The sequence below is a fragment of the Mesoplodon densirostris genome, chromosome 2 (assembly GCF_025265405.1).
Source record: "Mesoplodon densirostris isolate mMesDen1 chromosome 2, mMesDen1 primary haplotype, whole genome shotgun sequence".
NCBI classification, from domain to species: Eukaryota; Metazoa; Chordata; class Mammalia; order Artiodactyla; family Ziphiidae; genus Mesoplodon; species Mesoplodon densirostris.
Window position 1 is genome coordinate 111,484,874 of NC_082662.1, and position 25,274 is coordinate 111,510,147.

Consider the following 25,274-nt stretch of genomic DNA (forward strand, 5'->3'; position numbering starts at 1 on the left):
CCCCTCCCCCACCTTCTAGCAAAGTCATGCCAAGCGTCAGCTGCATGCAGCCCAGTGCCCTATTAATAAGTCTGTCAGAAGGAGGTTTTTGCCCTTCATGTTTTCTGCCTTCTTCTCCACCTCCACTCAAAGTCCTTTCCTCCTTCAAATAACATGGGGGTTGTGGGTAGGCGTTCGGGGGGAGGGGCCGGACATGTCAAGAAACAGGGCCAGGGCTGGCCACCCTGTGAAAGTAGAAGAGACTAAAGGCATTGGCAGGGTTATGGGGAACACCAAGGGAGGGAGCTCCCCCACCTCCTGCTGGTAACCTGAACCTCCCTGCCTGCTGATCCCCAGAGTATAAATAATCCCCTGATGAATTGGCAGTAACCCTTGAGGGTTAGCGCCAAGATTTCCACCCCAAAGCCCAAGGAAGGAGGCAGGCAGAGTGGACAGAAGGGCTTTTATTTACAAGATGAGGATTTAAGCTTTCAGGGCTCCGAGCTCTAGTTGGTAAAGGGAAGGGTAGTGTTATCTCTTCTTTTGCTGGCGACCTGTAAAGGAGGAAGAGTAAACACAAGTCATTATCCCATCTCTTGCTTCCTGCAAAGGTGCTCTTCTTCTTTCTAGTTCCTTGGCCAGACTCATAAAGAGGTAATGTCTGAGGCCACCAAACATACCCTTCCCCCCTCACATTAACAAAATAAGAAAACGCAGCAAATAAAAATACCATTCCCCCAAACAGGTATGTGTAGCTTCCCTCCGCCTCTCTCCTGGTATATTTGGGCAGAGGAGCTTTTCTGTCTACTTTCGGATCACCTACGGGGTTTGAGCTTCTCATGTGAGTCACTTTGGCAGCACCCCAGGCTGTTAGTCACTAAGTCAGCTTTCAGGAGCATCCACCAGCTTCTGCAGCTACGTGCCCTCTCCCCCACACACCACGTCTGCAGCTACTCACGCAGTTCATTGTTCCGGGTCATGGCCTGGGCTGCCCGAGTTCGTGGCCCCTGCTGTGTAAAGTGGTAGCCAAAGCGGACAATGGAGGGGCACTGTTCAAGCATGGTGGCCATCTCCATCTCCACTGCGTCACCAGGCCACTGGCGCTGGGGGAAGGAGAGATGGAAGCTGTCACCCACCCTGTCTGGGTTGTTCACAGTCCTAGACCACCGACCCCTTGGGAGGTCAAAGAGGCTTGTTTCTTCAGAGTGGGTGATAAGAGGCGCTGCCTTGGCTCCCCTCATAGGGACAAAGAAGAGGAGAGTTCAAACAAGATCAGATGAGATCATGCCCCAGTGGCTGCCTCAGGGAGGAGGCTCAGTGAGTATTAGCTGACTGCAAAGATCAGGAGAAGGGAAGGGAATACTGACCTGGTTGTCTACGCGGAGCTCAGTGAGTGTGGCATTCTCCTGAACTGCCTTCAGCACAGCCATGAGCCCTGCGCTGCTAATGAAGTTGGATTCAATGTTCAGGCTCTGGAGGCTACGATTCTCACGCAACATGTCAGCCACCGCCTGGGTAGTAGGAGCTTGGGTTAGGGTTAGGGGACAGTTTCACAGATGACTGAGGAGAGAAAGAACAGGAGCAAGAGGGAAACACAGCTCTTGGAGAAGAGTCCTTGAGCTGTGGGTGGGGCTTGAGGGAGGCAGGTGTGGGAGTAGGTAGCAAGGAAAGCAGGGAGATTAAGTGCGCAGTGGAGTTGGCGTGGGTAGGAGGGTTGTGGCTCTTCAGGAAGATGAGCTGAGAATTTCAGAGCGGTGAGTCATAGGACTGAGGGTAGGAGTCTCCAGCAGGGCTCCCCTAAGAGAGCATGATGGGAATAGCACCCCCAGCACAACCCTTTATGTCAGCCCTGCCAGCGGGGCATGTCAGGGTGCAGGGAGAGGGCTAGGGATGTCAGCTAGCCTTACACTGGCAACGGGGTCACCACTCCTTGTGGCCACCAGACTGAAGCTCCGGACATGGGTATTTGTCTTCATTGCTTCACACAGCTCAGTTAGCATGGGTATCGGGATGTCCTATCAAAGAGGAATAGGAGATGGTGGGCTAGGGGACTCACATATGTCAGCAGAGTTATCCCAGTGTTATTGCTTAGAGGATGGGGGTCAGATACCTGGATATTATTGAGATTCACCTCCTCCAGCTCCTTGTCATTGCTTCGAACACTCTTCAGTATCTCCTCGATGTTTGTGGGATTTGGGGGCTCATCCGGCACTGGCTTATACTTGTCAGGCTGCACCACACCTGGTGGGTGAGGGCAGGAAGGAAACTCCAACATGTCCCCCACAATCTCCTCCCCATTGGTTCTCATGACTTATGCATCATGTCCTCTCCCTGATTCACCTGTTTCACCCTTTGCTACCTTTGCTCAGACTCTGGGACTGCCTGCCAAGAGCCCTGGGCGCCATGCTCCCAAACACACTCACTGCTAATGCCTTCAGTGTTGCAGATTTCTCCACTGCAGATAGCATCATAGTATTGCTTGTTGCTCATCAGTGTGTACATGCCCAGAATGGCTGGAGAGAGTAAGCAGAGGGGAGACAGGGAATGAGAGAAATGGACTTGTTCCAGGTCCCCCACCGACCTCATTCTGAATCTGTTGCATTTTTGAAGCCTGACCTCTTCAACTCTCCCTTGGTCCCAGGGGTCCCTTCCATTAAACTGCGTAAGGCAGTGGTTTTTAAAACATTGAGACAGGGCTAAGGGAAGATCCCTAAGGAGACACTACAGGGTGAGGGAGTCTGTCAGACCCTCCTGTTTTCAGCCAGAATAGTTTTGCTTTATAATCCCTGTAAAATTGCCCTAGAGTTGTTAACTTATTAAATTTAAAGATGAGTGAATACATACATAAACAAGAAAAATTTAAAACCACTGCCTGAGGCTTTCTCAAAAGGTCCACATCCTGGTTCAGGGCCTTCCCCATTAGCCCCATGCCATGGTTAGGAGCCCCTGCCCCAGATCTTCCCAACTCCTCAACTTCCCACAGCTGCCCACCTGCTATATCACACATCTCAGCATCTGTGGCATGGGCCAGTGCCTCCTCCAGCTCAGGCTCCAGAGTGACCTGCTCCTGGACTGGAATTTCTCTCTTGGGCTGAATATAGGGTTTCCCTGATGGAGAGATGAGGATGGTTCAGGTACAGGTCATTTCTCCTAAGATCCTGGCCTCCAGATTCCTTTCCTTCTCCAGGAGGTGGAATGCTGGGTCACTGGAGCCACTGTAAAGCCTGAGTCCTCTACAAGCTCAGGACTCCTGGGTCCCCTTGATCTCTTCTAAGAGCTGAAGAGTGCAAGCTGGCATGCAGGTGTAGGCAGCTGAGTCCCTGGGCAGCTAGGAGCTGTAAGGTGAGAGGGAAGCTGGAGGGGACATTTGAGAGACAACCATTTGGGTTCTGGAAGGCATGGATGTTAGGGTCTCCATACCCTTCTTCTCGCCTGTGTAGGGAACCAAGTCATCACGCTCTTTGACCTCTAGTGCCTGCTGTTCCAGGTACTGCAAAAGGGCCTCTCGGTCCAGCGGCCCCGTTGGGCTCTTCTTTGTCTGGTCACGTTGTCTTAGTCCAGCTGGCAGGAGCATGTTCTTAGGGATGAGTTTTGGGGAGCAAGTCAGACCTTCCCTCTGACCTGGGGCACCTCCAAGGCTCCCTAAAACATCTCCAGACACCATTCCCCTGACCCTCTTTGGACTCCAGGCCCTGTAGATAGCCCTGGTCTTAGTCACCCAGGGCCCCACACCCTTCCCAAATGCCTGGGGACTGCCCCTGGTACCCTGTGCTAGAGCCCCTACCTCGGGGTCCATCTCCTGTAGCTCGCAGTCCAGCTGCTCTAGCTCCTCAGGGCTCAAGGTCCTTAGGATCTCATCTTCATCTATGTCTCTGTATTTCTCCAGTTCCTTCTGATACGATGACATGATGGCCCCACCCCCTCCCCAGTGTGGCACTCACGGAGCCTGGGGTACATGGGGAAAGTGGTTGGACAATGGAAAGATGTACATGGACACAGTAGGGAGACAGAGACAGGTCAGTGGGGCAGAACAATAAACCGCTTGCCTTGGAGGACAGACCTAGTTGGGCATGGGAAGATGGGGGAAGGTTAGGTTGTTTAGCTGGGACCAGAGCCTCCTTCTGGCTCCCACAGCTCCCACCCACGCCGGATGGGGATCCCAGGCATCCAGGCTGAATTTGCCTTCCCCAGTGTATAAGAAATCCTGGCAGTACCTCTCCCCTATTACCTCGACTGTCCGTGCCTCTTGCCCTAGCACAGCTGCCGGGAGCCCTGCAAGCACAGCTGGCCCCAAGCCCAGTTCCTATTGAAAGGAAGGGGGGCAGGCAGAGAGCTTCAGGGAAATTCCTCCTCTCTTCCCCATAATCCAGTTTTTCCTAAACTGGCTTAAGAAAGCAAGGAGGATTGCCGGGTGGGTGGGTGGGGGCAGGGGAGACAGTGCTCTGACTCTACCCTCATTTCCTCTTTTATTGTGTCAGATCAAGATTTCACTATGTTTGCTAAAATTCTAAATCCTAAGGCAAAGCAAGGGCTCAGAGGAGCTGGGGGACTTCCAGGTTGGGGGAAGGGTGGTACGGCCTTAGAAGCTGGTACTGAGTTCCCATAATTTGTCCCTGGCTTTGGACAGGAAGGTGACACCAGTCTAATGGGTGGGAAATGCCTTATAAATGGGATAAAGTTTCTCTAAAAACAGTGAGAGGATTAAACTTGCATGATCTTTTACAATGTGAAAAATAAACACAAGCCACACATACACACCATACTGAATATGAAAGATTCAGAAAATGTGAGAGATACATTGACAATGTAAACTACAGTTAAGCGAGAACATAAGACAGTGGCAGAAACATGCTGAGTGACAGAGGCACACACTCCATTTCATTCCCAATAGGAGCCACTCTTCTCCTCCCATCTCCCACCAGGCTCTGATCCATAAGGCCCCTGCCTTCCCCACCTACCAGTCCTGGTGGCCACCTCCGTTCTCACCTCCCCTTCTGTCGGTTGGTCTGTCTGTTCTGCTGGAGCACTGTCCTGGCAGCAGGAGGAGCCCAGTGACGGGGGAGAGGGTGGGGGAACAGTGAGCTCAGCATTTTATTATTTTAGCTCTGGCCAGGTGGGGGGTAGTGGGAGATCACATATACACAGCCCCCATACCCTGCCCAGCCCTGAGAGCCTCTAGTGGCCACTAAGAGCCATGGCACCTCCTCCCCTTCATACAAGCCTGAGTCCTAGAAATGAATTCTATGAGAATCACACAGTTCCTACTTATTTGGTGCCTGCTATATTCAAAGCAGTGACTATACAGAGATACAAAGGTGAGTATAAGGATTTTGTTTTGGTGTCTAATTTTAAGGTGTTTATAAACTGTTGGAGGAATGAATATTTTACAATTCAAAAAGGGCAACTCTGGGAATTCCCTGGCAGTCTTAATGGTTAGGAGTCGGCGCTTTCACTGCTGAAGGCTCAGGGTCAATCCCTGGTCAGGGAACTAAGATCCCGCAAGCCATGCAGCACAGCCAAAAAATAAAAATAACCCTTAAAAAAATAAATAAGTAAAAAGGGCAACTCATAATAAATGCTATTAAACAAATATAAAGGCCCATATATACTCAGACATTCGCAAATACTTTTTGCTCCTAACCTAGATTAGACACCAGACAAAAGGGATCTTTCTATTTTATTAGATTAAAAAACACAAACAAAAGCAGTAGGAACTAGGGGAAAAGATAGGGAAAGAAATACAGAGAAGGGCTGGACAAAGATCAGTGATGACAAAGGGGAGAAGCGGGCTTCTTAAGAGCCCTAACTTAAGAGCCCCAAATTAGGACAGGAAAGAGGTTTCTAAGGACTAGACATCCCTTCATTTGATGACAATTTTCTGGCGCAAGGCTCGGGGCCCAGAGCCAGGGAGGGGCTCAGGAGGTGGTGGGCCAGGGCCCAGGGCTGAAGCAGTGGGCGGCAGTCCGTGGGCAGTGATGTACTTCTTGTAGGCCTCACGGATGATCTTGAAGGCTCGAGCAGTGGCGTAGGGTATGTCTGTAACAGGGTCCCGGTACAGGGCTGGGCGATGGGTCACTGGGCAGACCTCCTGAACAGGGACCTTTGGAGGCCGCCCTTGGGGAAACCATTCCTCAAACGTCGCATCGTCACTAAAAGTGATGAAGGTACGTGAACAGCGAGCAGGAGGGATGACAGGTCCAGTTCCAGCACGGGGAGTCAATGCAGAAGCTGTGGGAGCAGGATCAAGTCTGAGGGAAAAGACAGAGAAAAACACAAAGAGCCGAGGGACTTCCCTGGTGGTCCAGTGGTTAAGACTCCTCTCTCCCAATGCAGGGGGCCCGGGTTTGATCCCTGGTCAGGGAACTAGATCCCACATGCACGCCGCAACTAAGACTGAGCGCAGCCAAATAAATAAATAAATAATTTAAAAATTAAAAAAAGCTGAGGAGAGAAAACTGATAAAGAAAGAGATCAGACAGGTGAGGAAAGAGGAGGCGGCAGTAGGTGGCAACATTGTGAGAGAATCTACTAAGTGAGAGGACAAAACAAAGCAGAGCTGGATGGAAAAACAGAAAAGGAGAAGAGAGAGGCTAAAAGAGAAATAGGAGATGACAGGAAGAGGAATCTGAAAGATACTCAGGTGTTAGAGAGCTGTGTGAGGAAAGCAAGTGAGATGGGGCTGAGGGAATACAAGCTGAATACAGAAGGGAGAAACTGCACTCCTCTCCTCCCCTTGAGGTTCACTCACTCACCCTTCTACGTCGACGTTCTCTTCTTTAGGGCCTGGCTCCCCAACTAGTGGCACTGTCACTGAATGGTAGGTGATTATGGGCCCAGGGCACTTCCGCTTCTTGTGGACCTGCTTCTTTTTGTCAGCCTCAAGCCGCTCATATGTCTCTTCAGGAAGGAATGAGGGGATGGTCAATTCCCGTCTTCCCAAACCCCAGTTCTGTCCTACAGTCGCTTATCTTCCTGGCTGTCTAGTCACTGCCTACCCAAGCCAATCAGGAAAGTCCTCTAAGGCCCTCAAGCATCTCCCATTTCATAAGCTTTCTGCTTGCCCCTCTTGACATCCTCTTTGCTCATCATTTCTTAGGTCCACTTGGTTCCTCAACCACTCAGAACTGTAGGACTTCAGAGTTGAAAGGGACCCTTTGATGAAGAGCCTACTCATTTCCCCAGATACCCCTCCATTACTGCCCTGTCAACTTGCTCCCATCCAAGGCAGTGCACTGCATCTTCAGGCATCTCTAGTCATTTAAGAGTTCCTTCCCATTTTGAGCTGAAACATACTTCCTGTTGACACTGTTTTACCTTTTAAGGCCATAAGAGACACAAGTCTAACCTGTCTTCCACTTGACAGTCCTTTAAATAGTTGAAATTAGTGTCCACGAAGCAACAGACAAGGCATTAATCTCCAAAATATACGAACAGCTCATGCAGCTCAATATCAAAAAAACAAACACCTCAATCAAAAAATGGGTGAAGACCTATATAGACATTTCTCCAAAGAAAACATACAGATGGCCGAGAGGCACATGAAAAGATGCTCAACATCACTAATTACTAGAGAAATGCAAATCAAAACTACGATGAGGTATCACCTCACACTGGTCAGAATGGCCATTATCAAAAAATCTACAAACAATAAATGCTGGAGAGGGTGTGGAGAAAAGGGAACCCTCTTGCACTGTTGGTGGGAATGTAAATTGATATAGCCACTATGGAGAACAGTATGGAAGTTCCTTAAAAAATTAAAAATAGGGCCTCCCTGGTGGCGCAAGTGGTTGAGAGTCCGCCTGCCGATGCAGGGGATACGGGTTCGTGCCCCGGTCTGGGATGATCCCATATGCCGCGGAGCGGCTGGGCCCGTGAGCCATGGCCGCTGGGCCTGCGCATCCGGAGCCTGTGCTCCGCAACGGGAGAGGCCACAACAGTGAGAGGCCCACATACCGCAAAAAAAGAAAAAAAAAAAAAATTATTAAAAATAGAATTATCATATGACCCAGAAATCCCACTACTGGGCATATACCCTGAGAAAACCATAATTCAAAAAGACACACGCGGGCTTCCCTGGTGGCGCAGTGGTTGAGAGTCCGCCTGCCGAAGCAGGGGACACAGGTTCGTGCCCCGGTCCGGGAGGATCCCACATGCCGCGGAGCGGCTGGGCCCGTGAGCCATGGCCGCTGAGCCTGTGCTCCGCAACGGGAGAGGCCACAACAGTGAGAGGCCCGCGTACCACAAAAAAAAAAAAAAGACACACGCATCCCAATGTTCATTGCAGCACTATTTACAATAACCAGGTCATGGAAGCAACCTAAGCGTCCATCAACAGATGAATGGATAAAGAAGATGTGGTATATAAATGCACTGGAATATTACTCAGCCATAAAAAGGAACAAAATTGGGCCTTCTGTAGAGACGTGGATGGACCTAGAGACTGTCATACAGAGTGAAGTAAGTCAGAAAGAGAAAAACAAATACTGTATGTTAACACATATATGTGGAATCTAGAAAAATGGTACAGAGGAACCTGTTTGCAAAGCAGAAATAGAGAACAAATGTATGGACATCAAGGGGGGAAAGGGGGTGTGGGATGACTTGGGAGATTGGGATTGACATATATACACTAATATGTATAAAATAGATAACTAATGAGAACCTGCTGTATAGCATAGGGAACTCTACATAATGCTCTGTGGTGACCTAAATGGGAAGGAAATCCAAAAAAGAGGGGATATATGTATACATATATAGCTGATTCGCTTCTCTGTACAGCAGAAATTAACATTGTAAAGCAACTATACCCCAGTTAAAAAAAAAGAAAGAAAGAAATTAGAGTCCGTCTCTCTCCAGGCTGATCACAACACCCCTTCCACTGAACCATTCCTCATACAACATGGTTCTGAGTCACTCCCTCCCTTGCCACCCCTGTGCCTAAAATACTCTTCTATTCCTGTACTTATCACAGTCTATGGCAGAGGCTGCAAGATGGCAGCTCCCTTATGTGTTTTGCTTGATTTGTATAGCATTTTAAAGAAAATTTTGAATTAGTTGCTGACATTTAAAAGTCAGGAAATTACATTTAAATACAGAGATTTCTGGTCCCTTTTAAAAATAATAAGAAAATCTGGCAACCCTGTATCTGTATTCTCACAGGGCAACAATTAGCTGAACTGAGTAACTGATCCTCCTTTCAGGAACTCCTCTCTAGTTCACCACAGTTCCCCTGGCTGGACCCAGTGACACTGCTCTATGGCAGTTCATTGTTGGTATATATGTCTCTTCCTTAAGGGCAGTGACTGTGACTCATATTACTTATACATTATCATGGTAACGCAGCATTCCACACATTACAGGAATTCAATAAAGATTTGTTAATGTATAAACAGATCTAAATATTCCTGGTCCCTTTGTCCTCCTTAACCGTGGGTACTGTGAACACAATCCCCTAGATAGAGTAAGAGCAAAAGGGTCCTCTGGACTACACACCCCCTGCCCCCCCATCCCCCCACACCCCCAGTGATTTAACCTCTTTTGTACTTGAATTCTGATTGGTAATATTGCTTTCTTTCTCTTGAGCCAAGCTTCCAACCCTTCTCTCGAACACTTCCCTGTACCCTTTGTAACTCCTGCTCTATAATCAGCCAACTCATCTATTTCCTCAATTTCCTCACTCAGCATGCCTTCCAAAACTTGCCTTACGGGAAACCTGTCATCCACAGAGGCCAACACTCTCCTCTGGTAGAGGCTGATTATTCTCCCACATCCTGGGCAGGATGTGCCTGTGTCCTATCGGGCCCCACACTTCGGGTCTCTTTGCTCCACACTCTAGATACCTCTGTTCTTCTAGGTCTTCAGTACTTCTAATACCTGAATATCTCTTCATTCTATCTATCACCCCTTCCAGCCTTCATTTGCCTTGTTATTTATTTATTTATTAATTTAAACCCTCTGTTTTATTTATTTTTTGGCCGCACAGCACAGCATGGGGGATCTTAGCTCCTCAACCAGGGATCAAACCCGTGCCCCCTGCAATGGAAGCGCAGAGTCTTAACCACTGGACTGCCGGGGAAGCCCCTGGTTTTCCTTTTTAAATCGAGCTTAGGTTCCTCAATCTATCAGTCATTCTCTTGTCAGTCTAAACTTCCTTGCCCAGACCTGGATTGTTGAGTACTACTGGAGAAAAGTTACACAATAGGTAGAATGCAACCCCAGAAATTCATGGTCCCAAACTTCAACAGACCTGCCAACACCAGCAGATGATCCTATCTCCACAACTATTTCAAACAGTCTTCACTCTCAAGCTCCCAACTCTATTCCCAACACCTGAGAGATGACAGTGCCTAAAAGACATCAGACAAAAACTACTGCACTGTCCTGCTCTGGATTTACAACCCTACAGCTATGAGCCACCCTTCCTTCCTTCCTCTTAATGGAGGCCAGTTCTTCCACCCATGCCCTAGCTCCCACCCCGCCTCCCATTTCTCCAAAACCCTACACTACTAACAATCCTTTCTTTCTTTTCTGTCTTTAAATTCTTTCAGTTGTAGCTCACCAAAAATACACACTCTCCAATCTTTGAATAAAACAGAACAATGACAAACTCTACTTTGACCCCAGACCTCCCTGTTCCCTCTCCTACCCTTCATGGCCAAATTTTAGAAGTCTGGCTTCCCAACCAACTTCCAAATGGCTTGGTCCCCAAAAAGTGCTAAGGTCATCTCTGACCTCCATGTCACGAAAACCAATGGACACTTCTCCGTTCTTCACTGGTGTCTCAGCAGCTCTCAGCAGCTACTCTCCTGTAACAGTCCCTTTCCTTAGTGCTCTTATGACAAACTCTCCTGGAGTTTCCCACTCTCTGGCCACTTCTCAGATTCTTTTCTAAGCTCCTCCTCTTATTGGAGACCATTACATTTTAGTGTCTGCAGGACATTCTTGAGCCTCTGTCTACTGTTCTCCCTCTATGCTTTCTCCTTGGGTAATCTCATCCACTCCAATGTCAATTACCATCCATATTCTAAAACTTCCGAATTTATATTTCTAGCCCAGATATCTTGTCCAAGCATCAGATTTGTGTATTTAACTGACTTCTCAGCACTGCATGAACTGCTCATAGACACTTCACAGCCAACATGTTCAAAAATGAGCTTATTATTTTTTCTCCTGCTACACAGGCCCCTCCAGGATCTCCTACATCAGTTACTGATAGCAGAAGCCTGGGAATCACTCTCTTTACAGTGGCCTGAAACAATCAATGTAGTCAAAGGATACAGATTGTAATTACAGTGACATCAAGTGACCACGTTATTTGTGATGGTTCTCAGTCATTTATATGTTTTAAGAGATAGCTACTGTTTTAAAGCATGGCATAGACAGAGGTTATATTTCCCATTTTAAAGCTAATATATTAAAAAAAAAAGTCACGAGAATACCTCCTGAAAATGTTGGAAATGAATTAAATCTTTTCTCAGGCATTGTGGTCTTTTGGAGTTAAGTTATCTAAATTTCAAAACTATCATTAAACTGAAATGAGTTGGGTCCAGATATTCTGGGTAAACCATCTTCTACTCCACAGTGAAATTCTATTTGGGTTATACACGTTTAATTATATGTGCTTAGTCAAAAAAGACAGAGATTCAGAGAGAGAGAAATAACAAATTAAACGTTGTAGGAGATTTCACCTGTTGTTTCACTCAATGCAAGTATGCCCCAGAGTGAGCATGTGATGGGAGGTATGAAATCTGCTGTTCCCTCAATTTCTCACGTACCTCTCATGATCTGAGAATCCTCACCATCCTTCAAAGAAATGTATGTTTTTGTACAATATATTACCATACATGACTGTGTGCCCAACAGCACATAAACTGAAGAGATTTTAAAGAATTTTTACTTTATAGCAATGTATCCCATGAACTGACTGATTCTACTCAATTTCTAATTCTCATGATCATTAAAGTAGGCATCATCACCCCATTTTGTGAACAAGGAAAGATGCAAGTAGGTTGCAAGTAATTTGCCTGTAGTCTTACAGCAAATGAACAGCAGAACTAGGATCTGCACTGAGTTCTATATGATTCTTATTTTACACCAAAGTACTTCAATATAACTTGTTCTTCAGAGCCCTCATAACTGCTTACTTCCTTGCTCCTAATCACATACTCTCCCCATTTCTTTCTTCTGATTCCCTTGTCCCAAATCTCCATCTTTCCAGTTCTTTGGGTCCTCCAGGTCTCAGTTTTTTCTCATGTTCCTCAGCCCCTCTACCCACTGTTCTGAAAACCACAGACTGACCCAGTGAACGTAAGTTGAGCTCCTCTGTGATCTTGGCCTCCCTGAGCAGCTCCTCCTGGGTCAGTGGCCGCTCACAGTGGGGCCCCTTTCGCCGTCGTGACTGGCCTTGCCTCTCTTGTACCCGAAGGAATGTCTGTCGTGTGTGCTCAGCTGTAGACTGCCGCATGGACTTGCGACCTGGGAAGAAAATAAGAGAGGGAGAAATCTTTGAATTCATGTCTACCTCCTCTGTATTTTTTTTTTTAATTTTAAAACTTTTTATTTGGAAATCATTTCAAACTTACAAAAAATTTGTAAGAATAGTACAAAGAACACCCATGTATCCTTTACTAGATCACCTGTTAATATCTTGCCCTATTTGCATTGTGTGTGTGTGTGTGTGTGTGTGTGTGTTTTCTGAATAATCTGTGAGTTAAGTTGCACACATCATGGCTCTCTTCCCCTAAATACTCGGTGTATGTTTCCTAAGAATAAGAATTGTCCTTATATACCCATAGTACAGTTACCAACTTCAGTAAACTTAACACTAGTACAATATTTTATCACCATATTTCAATTTTGTCAGTTGACCCAAACATCCCCACTCACTGTCAGAGCCATCATCCTGTAGTTCTAGCGGAAGCAGTGCCTTCTCTTCTCGGGTCTTCTGAGAGCTACCAGCTGGGGTGCTGACCTTTCGAGGCCTCAAGCTCTTCAGAGGCTCCTGGGGACAGATTGGAATCAGACACCAGGGAAGAGAAGAAATAGAAGAAGATGAAGATCTTAGGAAGAGAAAACCAGCAGAGTAGGAAATGAGATTGGTATGGGGACAACTGGGACCTGATGAAAGGGAGACTACAAATTAAGGAAGTCCAAGAAAACCAGGCCTCCCCTGCACCTTATATGCTTTGGTGACTACTCGGCGCTTCCTTCTTGGCTCTTCTGCTTCTCCATCACTGGATGGTTCATCCCCTTCGTCGATGTCAAAGTCAGAGTCCACCTCATCTTCTGTGTCTGACTGGTCTCCTTGATACTCATCATCTCCTGATTCCTGGGGACACAGGGAGATGAGGTTCTCACTGGCATCAGTTGTTAATACCCCTCCAGGAGGAAGAGAATCCCTTTGCTTATTGATAAGGGCTGCCCAACTCTCCTTCCCATCCCAACCTTTCATTTGCCTCAGGCAAGAAGCTTTCCTAGCTGATGGCTCCAGCACCACCCCTACTAACATTAATTGATTGCCCTTCTCCTGCAGCACACTGTGTTAAGTGCTGGGGTACAAAAGGATATGGTTTGATCTCTACCTTCAGGGGTCTCACAGTCTAGTAGATGTCACAGCATAATTATAAAAGGAAGTTTTAATACAAGGCAACATATAAACTACCAAAGGCAATAAAATGTTACAGGTGTTCAGAGGAAGGTACACCTGCTATGAATAGGTGGCCTGGGAAGGTCTAAACTTTAGAGTTTATTCCTTTAGAACAGGGGTTGGCAAACTTTTTCTGTAAAGGGCCAGATTAAAATAGGTAGTGGGCCAGATTCAGCCAGCAGGTTGTAGTTTACTAAACCCTGCTTTAGACTCTAAAGAATGAAGAGGACTTGAGCCATGGTTTAAAATACTGGTAGTATTTAGATAACCAAGAGGGAAGAAGGAATCATGGGCAGATCAAACGGCAGAAACAAAGATGCAGAAGCAGGAATGTGTATAACATGTTGATAGAATAAGCATTTAAACCTAAGTAAAGCAGAAGGTTTGTCTCTGGCAAGAAGTCTTCCTAGCTGACTGCTTTTGGCTCCAGTACAGCCTCCTTCCAACATTAACTGATTGCCCTAGAGAGATACAAGATTTGAAAAGAAGGTTGCATTCAATCTGTAGAGAAACTTAAATGTCAGGCTAATAAACTTATGACTTTAACTTGCAGGCCAGGGATTCTCAATCCTCTCCCTCTCCTTACTTGTCCCAGCATTGATAATCACTGTTGAAGTAAACTAAAGTTACCGAGAAATATGTCTCATTCCTCAGGTGAGTTGGGACAGAAAAATAGTTGGGTACTACTACTATCTATAATGGGAAACCACCGAAGATTTGGGGGGAGGGGAAAACTGTATACAAGGGGTGTTGCAGAAAGCTCTGGAGGTGGTTGGATGCGCTGGAGTAGAGAGAGCCAAGGCCTGAGGTGATACAAGCTAGGGCTGAAACGGCAGCCACCCTGGAAAGGAAAGAGGAAAAAAAAAACAGTTGGGGGGCAGGAGAGTTAATTGGGCGGGGCTGCACCTCAAACATGTGGCTTTCTCTTCAATCAGTGATGAGATTAATGGGCTAATCTTGGTACACATGGCGCCAAAGTAAGCAAATGACACAGACAGTTGACACTCCAAGCCAGCCAGAGTTCAGTCTTGCACTGATGACCATCCTTTCCTCCCAAATGATGTTTGTGAAAGACAACCTGGGAACACACTAATCCCCTCAGCACTGACCTGGTATTAAGTCAAATCACCAGAGGGTAGTAGTTCAACCACACATTAGCTTAGTGCCCAATTGAAATGCTTTTACTAAGTTATGTATTTACTACCATTCCTTTGGCTTCTATCGAGGGTCATTAAGAGACATGACTAGATAAGAGAATGCTTTTACAACATCTACCAAACCCCTGTTACTTTATATATAAGGATACAATTCTCCCTAGGTTTAATGCTGAATAAGTTTCTCTCTCTTAAAGAACTTATATGCTTCTTTCTTACTAAAAAAAGAAATTCAGGATTTGGCTGCCAGGAAAGTCACAGCTTAATTTAATATCAACTGCTATTACCATTTTAGCAGAGGCTCCTGGTACAATTACTTCTGATCTGTCTCTATTTTTACTGTTCCTACTTTTTGTTTATATGGTAAGCCTCCTTAAATCCTTTTTGGAAGCATGAAGGGTACACATTAAATAACGACTCGTAAAATGACAGGAATAGGAAAATAGCCTTTGGAGGAGGGATGAGAAGGTTCTATTTTAAACTAATTGGTCAGGGCTGTGTCAGTAATGATTCCTAATCAGTCACCAAGTCCTGTGGATTCTATTTCCTTAATTTCTCTTGAACCCTCCCTATCCATGTTTCTCGACTCCCACTGCCTCCTTCAAATCATTTTCCTCATTACAGAGTGATCTTTCTAAAGTACAAATCTGATCATGAAATAATCTTCTCAGTCCTTTGAATGAAGAGCAAAACTCCTTAACATGGCTCACAAGGCCGTACAGGATCTGGCCCATGCCTACTCCCTCTAACTTTTATTCTCCTTCGTGGTCTGGAGGATGAGAGTAGATGTGTGAGTTCCAGACAAGGATCTCAGTGCCTTTACATATTCTGCCGCACCCCCTCGCTGGACTAACCTTCCTCCTCTCCCTGCTTCCAGTCCTACTGCTCTTCATCCACCCAAGACCTACTTTTCATACTGTCCTCAGCTTAAACATCATGTCCCCCAGGGATGCCCATCCCAAACAACAACTTTGGCTCCCATGTGTTACCACAGCACCCTATAGGCTTAACACTTACTTTACTCCTTATCACACAATATTTTAACTGACTGTTAACTCAGCTAATTCCCCCATTGGAGTCTGGAATAGGTAAAGATAAAGAGGTGTTTTTAACTCTCTGTTTCCCTAGAGCCTGTCACGGTGATTGGCTTGCTCTACGCACTTAAAACATTTAAAGAATGGATAGATTCAATCAATAAAAATTTAACAAATGCCAACTCAATCCAGACACTGGACATATACTGTTGAACAAAACAGACCACCTCTGACCTTACAGAGCTTACAATCTAATGGAAAAGTATAAGCAAATAAGCAAACCAAATCTAATTACAAATTGAAATATGTTTTATGAAGGAAATATACGGGGACACTTTTTAGGACAGTCAAGGAACGGTTATCTAAGACATCTATACAACGAGATTTGAAAGCTGAAAAAGGAGTAGGCTAAGTCCCTCTAATTTTTTTTGAGGTTCCTTTCTATACTTCACGTTAATAACCAGGCAGTGGGCCAACGAGTATATACCGCGTGACTACGATGTGCCTGGCATATGCTAGACACGTCAAAAGTGCACTGAGAGACACAACTGGGGAAATACACAGTAGGTTTCAGCCACACTCTGGGGTCCTCCGGACAGCTTCTCCATTCCTGACCCTCCAACCCCATCCAGGGCTCCCATTCTAGGACTCCAGTTTATCCCCCCATCTCGCCCACCCTATCTCGAGGATCAGCTACCAGGGCTCCCCTCTCTTCCCCGCCCCCTTCTTTGTCCGAGGTTTCTCCCTTCGTCAGGACTCCTTTTAGCTTTCTTCCCTCCCTCTTCCTGGGCCCGGCTCTTGCCTCTGTGAAACCCCCATAAGTCGTCTGGTAGAACTCATCTTCCTCCTCTGCCTCCAGGAGCCCAGAAAGTCGGTTCCCCGCGGTCTTCCGGGGGGCCCGGCCCCCAGCCAAGCTCATATCGCCTACACGAACTGCATTACCACCAGCAGCTCCTCACCCAGCACCGTTCTCTGGGCTCGGTGCTCGACACCACTACCTGCGGGCGGGCGGCGGAAGCCGGTCGCCTACAGGCAGAAGTAGCAGAGCGTCGAGAGGCTCCTAGTCCCATCCCCTAGGCCTTCTCAAAGCTTCTGCCCCGCCCACTCCTGCGTAGAGACCACCCCAAGCTCCACGCCCCAGTTCGCGTTCCCATCTGGGCTGTGGAATGACTCCGCTCGGTGACGGAGGCCCACTACCCCAAGTACAGAATTTGGGAGTCTAGAAATTTTCATTTAGAAGAGGTCAGTCTCCCTCTGCTCCAGTACGTTTTCCACTCTGCTGTCAGTAGAAACCTTTCTAAAAACCCAGATTTTGTCACTCTTCTGCTCAAAAATCTTTAATGGCTCCCCGTCAACTACAGGATAAAGTCCAAAATCCTTGTGGCAGAATAGTAGTGTGGTTAAGAGCACAGCTTTAGAGACAGCCAGACCTGAGTTTGCGTTTGAGCTTAAGGTCTTCTAGCTGTGTGACTTTGGACAAGTTGCTTTACCTCGCTGAATTTCAGTTTTCTTATCTGTAAAGTGGGACTAATAATAATACCTACCCTTTAAGGTGGTTGAGAAGATTAAGAAATGTAATCCTTGTAAACTGCTTAGCACAGTATTTAGTAAGCACATAGATGTTTAGTAGGTGATAATTATTATTATTTTTGTATTTATTTATTTGGTTGCTCTGGGTCTTAGTTGCGTCAGGCAGCCTCCTTAGTTGCAGCTTGCCGACTCTTAGTTGCGGTATGCATGTGGGATCTAGTTCCCTGACCAGGGATCAAACCCGGGCCCCCTGCATTGGGAACGTGGACTCTTAACCACTGCGCCACCAGTGAAGTCCCTAGGTGATAATTATTCACATGGCACTCAAGGTCCTTCATAATTTAGCCTCTCCCTGCCTTTCATAGCCTCAACTCCTACCACATCATCCTATTCTAGCATCATTTCCCTGACACCAATTCACTGTCATGCCTCCATGGTTTTCCTTCTCCTTAAAATCTCTTTCCTTTCTTGTCTATCTGGAAAAATTCCAATTCTATAGGACAATGGAGTCTTCTCAACACCCATTCCTCTCTTCCCAGTCACAGCTCCTATAACCCTTGGGATCATGCCTCCTAAATCCTCGGAAATAGTTCCAATCTCAAATAGTTTGTGGTATTATCAAGAATGTATCGGTACTTCCCTGGTGGTCCTGTGGCTAAGTCTCCATGCTCCCAATGCAGGGGGCCTGGGGTTCGATCCCTGGTCAGGGAACTAGATCCCACACGTCGCAACTAAGAGCCCACACGCGGCAACGAAGATCCTGCGTACCGCAACTAAGACCTGAGGCAGCCAAATGAAATATAAATAAATAAATATTTTAAAAAAGAATGTATCAAAATAATGCCATTCACAGCAACATGGATGGACCTAGACATTGTCATATAGAGTGAAGTCAGAAAAAGAAAGACAAATATGGTATAATATCACTTATATGTGGAATCTAGAAAAATGGTACAGATGAACTTATTTGCAAAGCAGAAATAGAGTCACAGATGTAGCAAACAAACTTATGGTTACCAAGGAGGGAAGGAGGGAGGTGGGATGAATTGGGATTGACATATATACACTACTATACATAAAATAGATAACTAATGAGAACCTATGTATAGCACAGGGAACTCTACTCAGTGTTCTGTGGTGACCTAAATGGAAAGGAAATCTAAAAAAGAGTGGATATATGTATGTGTATAACCGATTCACTTTGCTGTACAGCAGAAACTAACACAACATTGTAAAGCAAATATACTCCAATAAAAATTAATTTAAAAAAAGAGTGTATCGGGCTTCCCTGGTGGTGCAGTGGTTGAGAGTCCGCCTGCCGATGCAGGGGACACGGGTTCATGCCCCGGTCCGGGAAGATCCCACGTGCCGCGGAGCAGCTAAGCCCGTGAGCCATGGCCGCTGAGCCTGCGCGTCCGGAGCCTGTGCTCCGCAACGGGAGAGACCACAACAGTGAGAGGCCTGCGTACCGCAAAAAAAAAAAAAAAAAAAGAGTGTATCAACTTCTCTTCCCATTTTTTATTCTGAAAATATGGTTTTCAAAACACAGCATTTGTGCATACTCTGTGATGGCACCTATTATGTTTTATTCTGATCATTTCTGTGTCTGTCTTTGTCATTAGTCTGTGATCTTTTTGAGGCCAGGGACTTTATCTTCATCTGTGTATACCAGGAATTCCCATAGTGCCTAGGATGTAGTTGAGGCTAAATAATGCTAATTCAATGAATGAATGAAATAATGACTAATTGAGTGAATGAGATACCCATCCTCTTATTTTGCCTCTATGTTGACCTAGCCACTCCATTTTGACGTTAGGAACTGTCCTAGCACATGAAGGTCACTTTAGTAAGGCTGTGTGTGTTTGTGTGTCTGTGTATACACTATTTCCTTCAAGTCTGTATGTGTGGCTCTATTTGAGATCATCAGATTGCCACCCCCCTTTCTAAAGGATATATTGGTGAACTCCCTTTTGCATTTCCTTGGGGACACCAAGCCAATGTATCCTGTTCTGCCCCTGCTTCCACACCCTGCCACGTCACCCCAGTACTGCTATGCCAGGAATGTTACTGGGGAAGAGTGGCTGTATGACTCAGAGGCCACCCCAGGATTGACTGGGAGTGGAGGCAAAGACAAGGTTTTGGGGAAAATATGGAAAACACCCCTAGCCCCACTTTTTGAATTTTGCCTTCATCCATTCATATATTCAGGAGCATGAACTTGGCACCTGCTCTGTGCCAGGCACTATTCTAGATGTCTGAGATATAAAAATGGATAAGGTGTAATCTTTGCCCTGGAATGTTCACAGTCTTGTGAGGGAGACGAACAAGCAAACAGACTGACATAATACAAGGTGGTAGGAGTAATAGTAGCTATTTTCTGGTACGTAAAGGAGAAACAAAAACCCCTAAGAAGCTACAAAACCGGGGTCTCTTCTTTCAGGAGGGCTGAAATCTAATTCATAGATCAAATTCGAGGGAGAAGATCACCCTGTTGACTTACCGCCTTGGTAAGTCAGGGTTTTATTGGTCTATTTCCAATTTTAAAATCAGAATCATAAAATACTTCAATGTTACACAATCCCACTGCTACGGAATTATAAGTGGTAATACAAGCATTTGAAGTTGGTCTACCTTCAGTACCTAAAGGAAGATGAATAACCCAGCAGGTGGCGGCAGGGAAACAATTATTTTAGATCTTGATGACGCAGGGGGTAGAAGGCAGAGGTAAATGCTTGGAGATATTTTCTGGACGTTCAGGTCCTATGTTCCCTTTCGAAGACCCAGAAGACATCCGGATAGAGGATAACCAGGCCCATGTTGGGGGCTGCAATACCTAGGATTTTTCCTCCATTCCTCTTCGTTTATTCATTCCACGAATAATTATTGAGCCCCTACTATGTACAGACTTACGTCATGGGGGGAGCTGGAGATACAAGGGTGAAACACAGTCCTTGCTCTCTAGCAGCTTACAGTCTGTTCAGAGAGATAGTCAGGTCTTCATATCCCCATCAGGGTTCATAATCTCCAGGGTATTTTGTTAAAATTGAGCGGGGTTAGTACGAAGACTAGACTAGAATGGGGAATTTCTCTGAGTCTCCATGCCCTTTGGAGCATAGGTAACTGAGAGAGGCTAAGGGCTTGGATCACAGGAAGATTGTGTTAGGTTTCTGATCGCCTTCCGTGGCCCTTTTGGACAGGTCTTTATTCCTGTCCATTTATCAAATAAATGGACATTATTCGTTCATTTATCAAATATTTACTCAACTCAATCACTGTGCCCAGTATTGCGTTTGAGGCAAAGTGTAGATCTGTTTCGAATGTCATTCAGAGGAAGGCAAGAGCATGTTAAACTAAATGGTAAACAAGGCAGCAAAGCCGGAAGAATACTTGGTGGAATGTGATGTTTTGTGATATTCGACTGTTTAACGTCTTTGACTTGACACCGGCGCTTCTATCGGGAGTTCTTCCTGGGCTGTGAACTGCAAGGGTCAGCCCCGCGTACTCTGATCCCCTGCTCAGACTTCGCAACCTAGTCCCTTCAAGGAGTTGAACGTAGATGGACTCACCGAGGCACCGTAGACATGGGCGCGCCGTCTTCGACCCTTGGATTTGTTAGGGCGCGAGGGACCCGCGTCATGTGACCAGGAGCAGCCTCTTGATTGGCTTGATTTCTCTGGGGACCTCCCTCCTCCCCCCATTGGATGGGATGGGCCGCGGAGGAGAAGGTTGGGCGCATGCGCGATGCCTGGATTGCTTTGGCCGTCAGGAGTGGAGCGGTGGGGTTGGGCGATAAACAGGCTGTGGCTAGGGAGGAGGGGGAGGGGACATTCGCTCCGCTGGGAATTCTCACTGCCCACCCTGTTCTTTTAGGTGTGGTTTGGTCCGGACGCGGGGTCCCGGCAGCTGGTTTGAGCTTCCTCTGTTGTGAAAGGGGAAAGTAGCTTCCGCGGAAAGCGGTTAAAGTTGCGGAGAGGGTGCGAGACGCGAGTTCTCCCCCATGCCCGCCGAATGGTGCGGCCCTGAGTTGGTCCCGGAGCCGGCGCGACGTATCTGAGAGAGGGGGCGGGGAGGTGGCCCGCAGAACGCGGGTTCTGTGAAGAGACGTGGGAAAGATCCGACTCCGAGAAGAGGAAGAGGATTGAAAGGGAGCGAGGCCGCTGAGGGGGAGGGGGCTTCTAAGATGGCGTCGGCCTCCTCTGGGTCGTCGGCGGTCGGGTTTTCATCCGCGGATTCCGGGGTCCCTCCCTGCACCTCGTCTTCAGGTAATCAGGGCGGAGCGTGGGCTTGGGGCTGTTGACAGCTGTGCAATGGGGAAAGAGCGAGACCCAGGAAGGGCACCTGTAGTTGGGGATGTCCGAGTCGTTGCCGGTAAGGAGGACAGAGGACTAGGCTTTCCTACCTTTCTGAACTGGCAGGTGGAGTGTGAGCAAAGGATGGATTTGACTGAGAAAAGGGAAGCTGTCAGGAACATTGGCTGGCTTCGAGGAGACCGGGTTGAGGGCTTTGAAGGCGTAGGGTCAGGAAGGGATGGAGATTGACGGTGGGGGTAGGAAGGCAGCAGAAAGGGAACCGAAGGGAGTAGAGAAAAGTAGAGTAAATGGAGGCTTCGTAAGTAGGGAGGAATTACGTAGTGTGAGAGGCAGATAGAATCCAAGTTGATTGCGGGATTAATTGGATGAAACTGTGGAAGAGAAGCCATGGGACTTAAAAGGTATGGAAGAGTTATGGGACGCTTTCCATTGCTGGGGAGTTAGGGAATTGTGGATTTTGTTGGGGGTGGGAGTTTTTGGAGCCGTCTTTTTAGTCAGAGCCTTCCCCTAATGCGTCATTCCTTCTCACTTCGTGTCCCCCGACCCCAAACACGCGTGCGCTCGCACAGATACACGTACACATTTTATCAAACGTCCTCCTTTGGAGACTCCCATCTCTAGACTGCCCAACTTTGGGAAGGAATGGGAGGTTTTTAAGAAAACCTGAGGAATGTGGAAAATCAGGGTTAAAAGACCCTGAAAACAGATGGAAAAGGCGGAACGGTGGCGTCTCGAGTTGCAGTAAAGGTTGAGGGAGGTGATTCTGGGCATTAGGCCTGCGAAGGATGGGGTGGGGGTGGCTCTCAGTGCTGTGGCGAATATTGCATAATAGGAAATGGACTGGAGGAATGATTAGGCACGACACTGGCACTTGGAGAAGGGAGCCAGGGAATATAGCTCAAAGTGGTTAGAAACTATTGAAGATTGAGGAGGGCTGAGGAGCCCACAAGAAAAGCAACAGATTGTGTGTAGGAGGGAAAATGTGTGGTGTTGGGGTTTGTGTGTGTGTGTGGGGGGGGGTAGTTTGAGTCAGAAACTGTTCTAGAGCTTCCATCAGAAATGTCTGGGGTTCCACAGTGACTGTTGCCTCTACACTGTGAACAGGAGAGGCTGCCACATGATGGATGCTTTACCTGAGACATTGACATTTCCTTAGGCCTGGGATTGCATCCTTCCCATTTTGAGTTGACTAAATAGAGGGTTCCACCTTTCATATGTCAGTTCAGATGAGCAAATACTTGGTCACAAATATCTTTTTCCAAACTGCAGTTTTATTTATGTACATCTATTTTTAGTTTCTTGAGAGGTGATTTTTACCTTTCCTATAAAGGATTAGCAGGCCAGAACAACTCATGTTGCATTCTAAATGTGAAGGAGGATAAAGTTAAAATGACAGTGTTTTTAAAACAGTAGCTCCTCAATTTAAAGCCTCTTTTCCCCCTCCCCCAGTGCTGAAAGAAGAATGATTGTGTACAGTCATTAAATAGACTTAACTATCAAATCAGGTATTAGAAACCAGGTTGATCTTTTTTAAAAAATTTATTTATTTTTTATTTTCGGCTGCCTTGGGTCTTCGTTGCTGCACGCGGGCTTTCTCTAGTTGCGGTGAGCGGGGGCTACTCTTCGTTGCAGTGCCCGGGCTTCTCATTGCGGTGGCTTCTCTTGTTGCGGAGCACAGGCTCTAGGTGCACGGGCTTTGGTAGTTGTGGCTCATGGGCTCTAGAGCGCAGGCTCAGTAGTTGTGGCACACGGGCTTAGTTGCTCCGCATCATGTGGGATCTTCCTGGACCAGGGCTCGAACCCGTGTCCCCTGCATTGGCAGGCGGATTGTTAATCACTGCGCCACCAGGGAAGTCCTACTATCTATTTTAGATGTCACTATTTGATATTTTTGTATGTTTTTATATTTTCTGCCAGATCCGAGGACTAGCAGGATGTAATTCAGATTGAATAAATGTTTTTTGCTATTGTGTTTTCACCAGAAAATCAAATATTAGATTTTAGTGGACTTTACAGCTCCTTGGCTCTACTGTGTTCATATGTGAAGTCAAGATATAAAAATGACTAAAAATAAATAGCTTAGATTCCTTTTTTTAACTTTTGTTTCTTAACACCCTCCTTTTCTGCTTCTTTGGCAAATACTGAAATGGATTAAGAAATTAAGAAAAATTCTCAAATATTTCTGAAAACATGGGATTATCGTGTGCAGATATGCAGTGTTGACTTTTTGGTGTATCTGCATGTTCACTTAGGTTTTGGCTTACTGAATTTAATTTAATAGAATATTTCATTTCAAAGCTATGTTTTTGAAGAGGATAAGATGTTTGATTCTGATGCAAAAAAGGCTACTGAGAATGTGTTTTATTTGTGATTGGAGGGGTGTGGTGCTCTGTCGGGATGGTACCAGGGGAATTAAGACATTGTCAGGAATAAACAATGGTTTATGATTTCCTAAATTGTTAAAGGCTAGCTTTGTAGAAATTCAAGGTAGGACTGTGTGTGTTTGTGTTTTAATCATCCTAAAACCAAGTTACTTTCCTTAGGTGTTTAGCTGAACTCAAATATTGGTGAAACTGAAATCCTAAAGGCAAGATTCTCTGGCAGTGTTGAAAGTGGATACAAAATAAGAATGTCAGGAGTCAGGGACAGATTGATGTTTTAGATAAGTCACTCATAACCTTTGAAGGCTCAAAATCTTTTGGCATTCAAATTAGGAAGGACAGGTAATTTAGAACAGTTGTTCCCTGCCAGTATTAAACCCCTGTCTATATTATTTCACCTTTAAGCGAGAGCTGGTCTTTTAAGCTTCCGACAAGTGAAATACAGAAGGTAGAGCAAAGCATTCACTCTGAGAGATATGTGAGAGATGTCTGAGAGATCTTTTCCCATTGGAGTAATTACCATGTTTGGATTTGTGGGAGGGAGGCAATTATAAATGAATATCAGTTTACAGCAGCCATTATCATGTGCTTGTTCTTAAACTTTGGTTAAGAAAAGGTGATGCAGTTTGCTGTCAGCTGTTTCATGTGTTAAAGGAAATGTATTCCCTGTCTTCCTTTCCCTCCTATCCTCATTATTTGGACAGTGGCACCACTTAAAAAATAAAATCAGCCCTGATAAGGTGCTGTTGACAGTGCGACCATCTGTCACACCAGTGTAAGAGAGCCCCCTGTCTGCAGTTTGACTAGTCCATCAAGAGTTTGAAATTCAGCCACTGAGTCCCCTTTTTGCCACCAGGAAGGGAGTAAAGAGTTTCTGTTTGGGGGACTTGATTTGAAGTTAGTGGAGGAGTTAAAAAGTAAAGTTAGAGTGTTGAGGTGTCCTTTGCTCCCCTGAAATAAGAGCTGTGTGATAAAATCATGTGTGACTCCCCTAAGAAAAAGCACTTGAAACCTTAGAAGGTCATGAACCTATAGCTCCTTTTGCTTCAGACCAGAACGTTTCTGAAATTGTCACACATCACCAAATGATTTTATCATGAGCACAAATGATTTGGAGGTAACTTTTACAGCTCCTTTTCTGACTTGCCCTTAACTACTGAGGGAGACCCTGGAAGACACAGGAGAGAAGATTTTTGCTTGGAACTTTTGTAGTAGAGCCAGTCTTATCAGTCCTTGATTCT

General features: G+C 46.2%; 3 protein-coding genes across 6 annotated transcripts in view; 1 reads left to right on the top strand and 2 right to left on the bottom strand.

Annotated features, from left to right (window-relative positions):
• Positions 1 to 473: 473 nt before the first annotated feature.
• Positions 474 to 3,886, bottom strand: TMOD4 (tropomodulin 4). Its single transcript, XM_060087368.1, has 9 exons — positions 3,764 to 3,886; positions 3,400 to 3,556; positions 2,971 to 3,087; positions 2,403 to 2,492; positions 2,090 to 2,220; positions 1,887 to 1,994; positions 1,347 to 1,490; positions 938 to 1,082; positions 474 to 533 (listed from the first exon to the last, which is right to left on the bottom strand). Exons 1-9 carry the CDS (start codon positions 3,884 to 3,886, stop codon positions 511 to 513), a joined length of 1,038 nt encoding a protein of 345 aa, XP_059943351.1. The 3' UTR covers positions 474 to 510.
• Positions 3,887 to 5,638: 1,752 nt separating this feature from the next.
• Positions 5,639 to 16,821, bottom strand: VPS72 (vacuolar protein sorting 72 homolog). Of its 2 annotated transcripts, none has more exons than XM_060090510.1 (6): positions 16,615 to 16,821; positions 13,154 to 13,306; positions 12,865 to 12,979; positions 12,277 to 12,453; positions 6,732 to 6,876; positions 5,639 to 6,227 (listed from the first exon to the last, which is right to left on the bottom strand). In XM_060090510.1, exons 1-6 carry the CDS (start codon positions 16,729 to 16,731, stop codon positions 5,840 to 5,842), a joined length of 1,095 nt encoding a protein of 364 aa, XP_059946493.1. In that variant the 5' UTR covers positions 16,732 to 16,821; the 3' UTR covers positions 5,639 to 5,839. The 2 variants fall into 2 exon arrangements, with proteins under 2 accessions (XP_059946493.1, XP_059946494.1); XM_060090511.1 differs by having other exon boundaries at positions 6,043 to 6,207.
• Positions 16,822 to 21,068: 4,247 nt separating this feature from the next.
• The window catches only part of PIP5K1A (phosphatidylinositol-4-phosphate 5-kinase type 1 alpha), a 38,145-nt gene continuing 33,939 nt past the window's right edge, over positions 21,069 to 25,274 (top strand). For 2 of the 3 annotated variants that reach the window (XM_060090514.1, XM_060090513.1), the window contains exon 1: positions 21,135 to 21,604. In XM_060090514.1, coding sequence (XP_059946497.1) covers positions 21,523 to 21,604 — 82 coding nt within the window. In that variant the 5' untranslated portion in view covers positions 21,135 to 21,522. The other variant, XM_060090512.1, reaches the window with a different exon arrangement.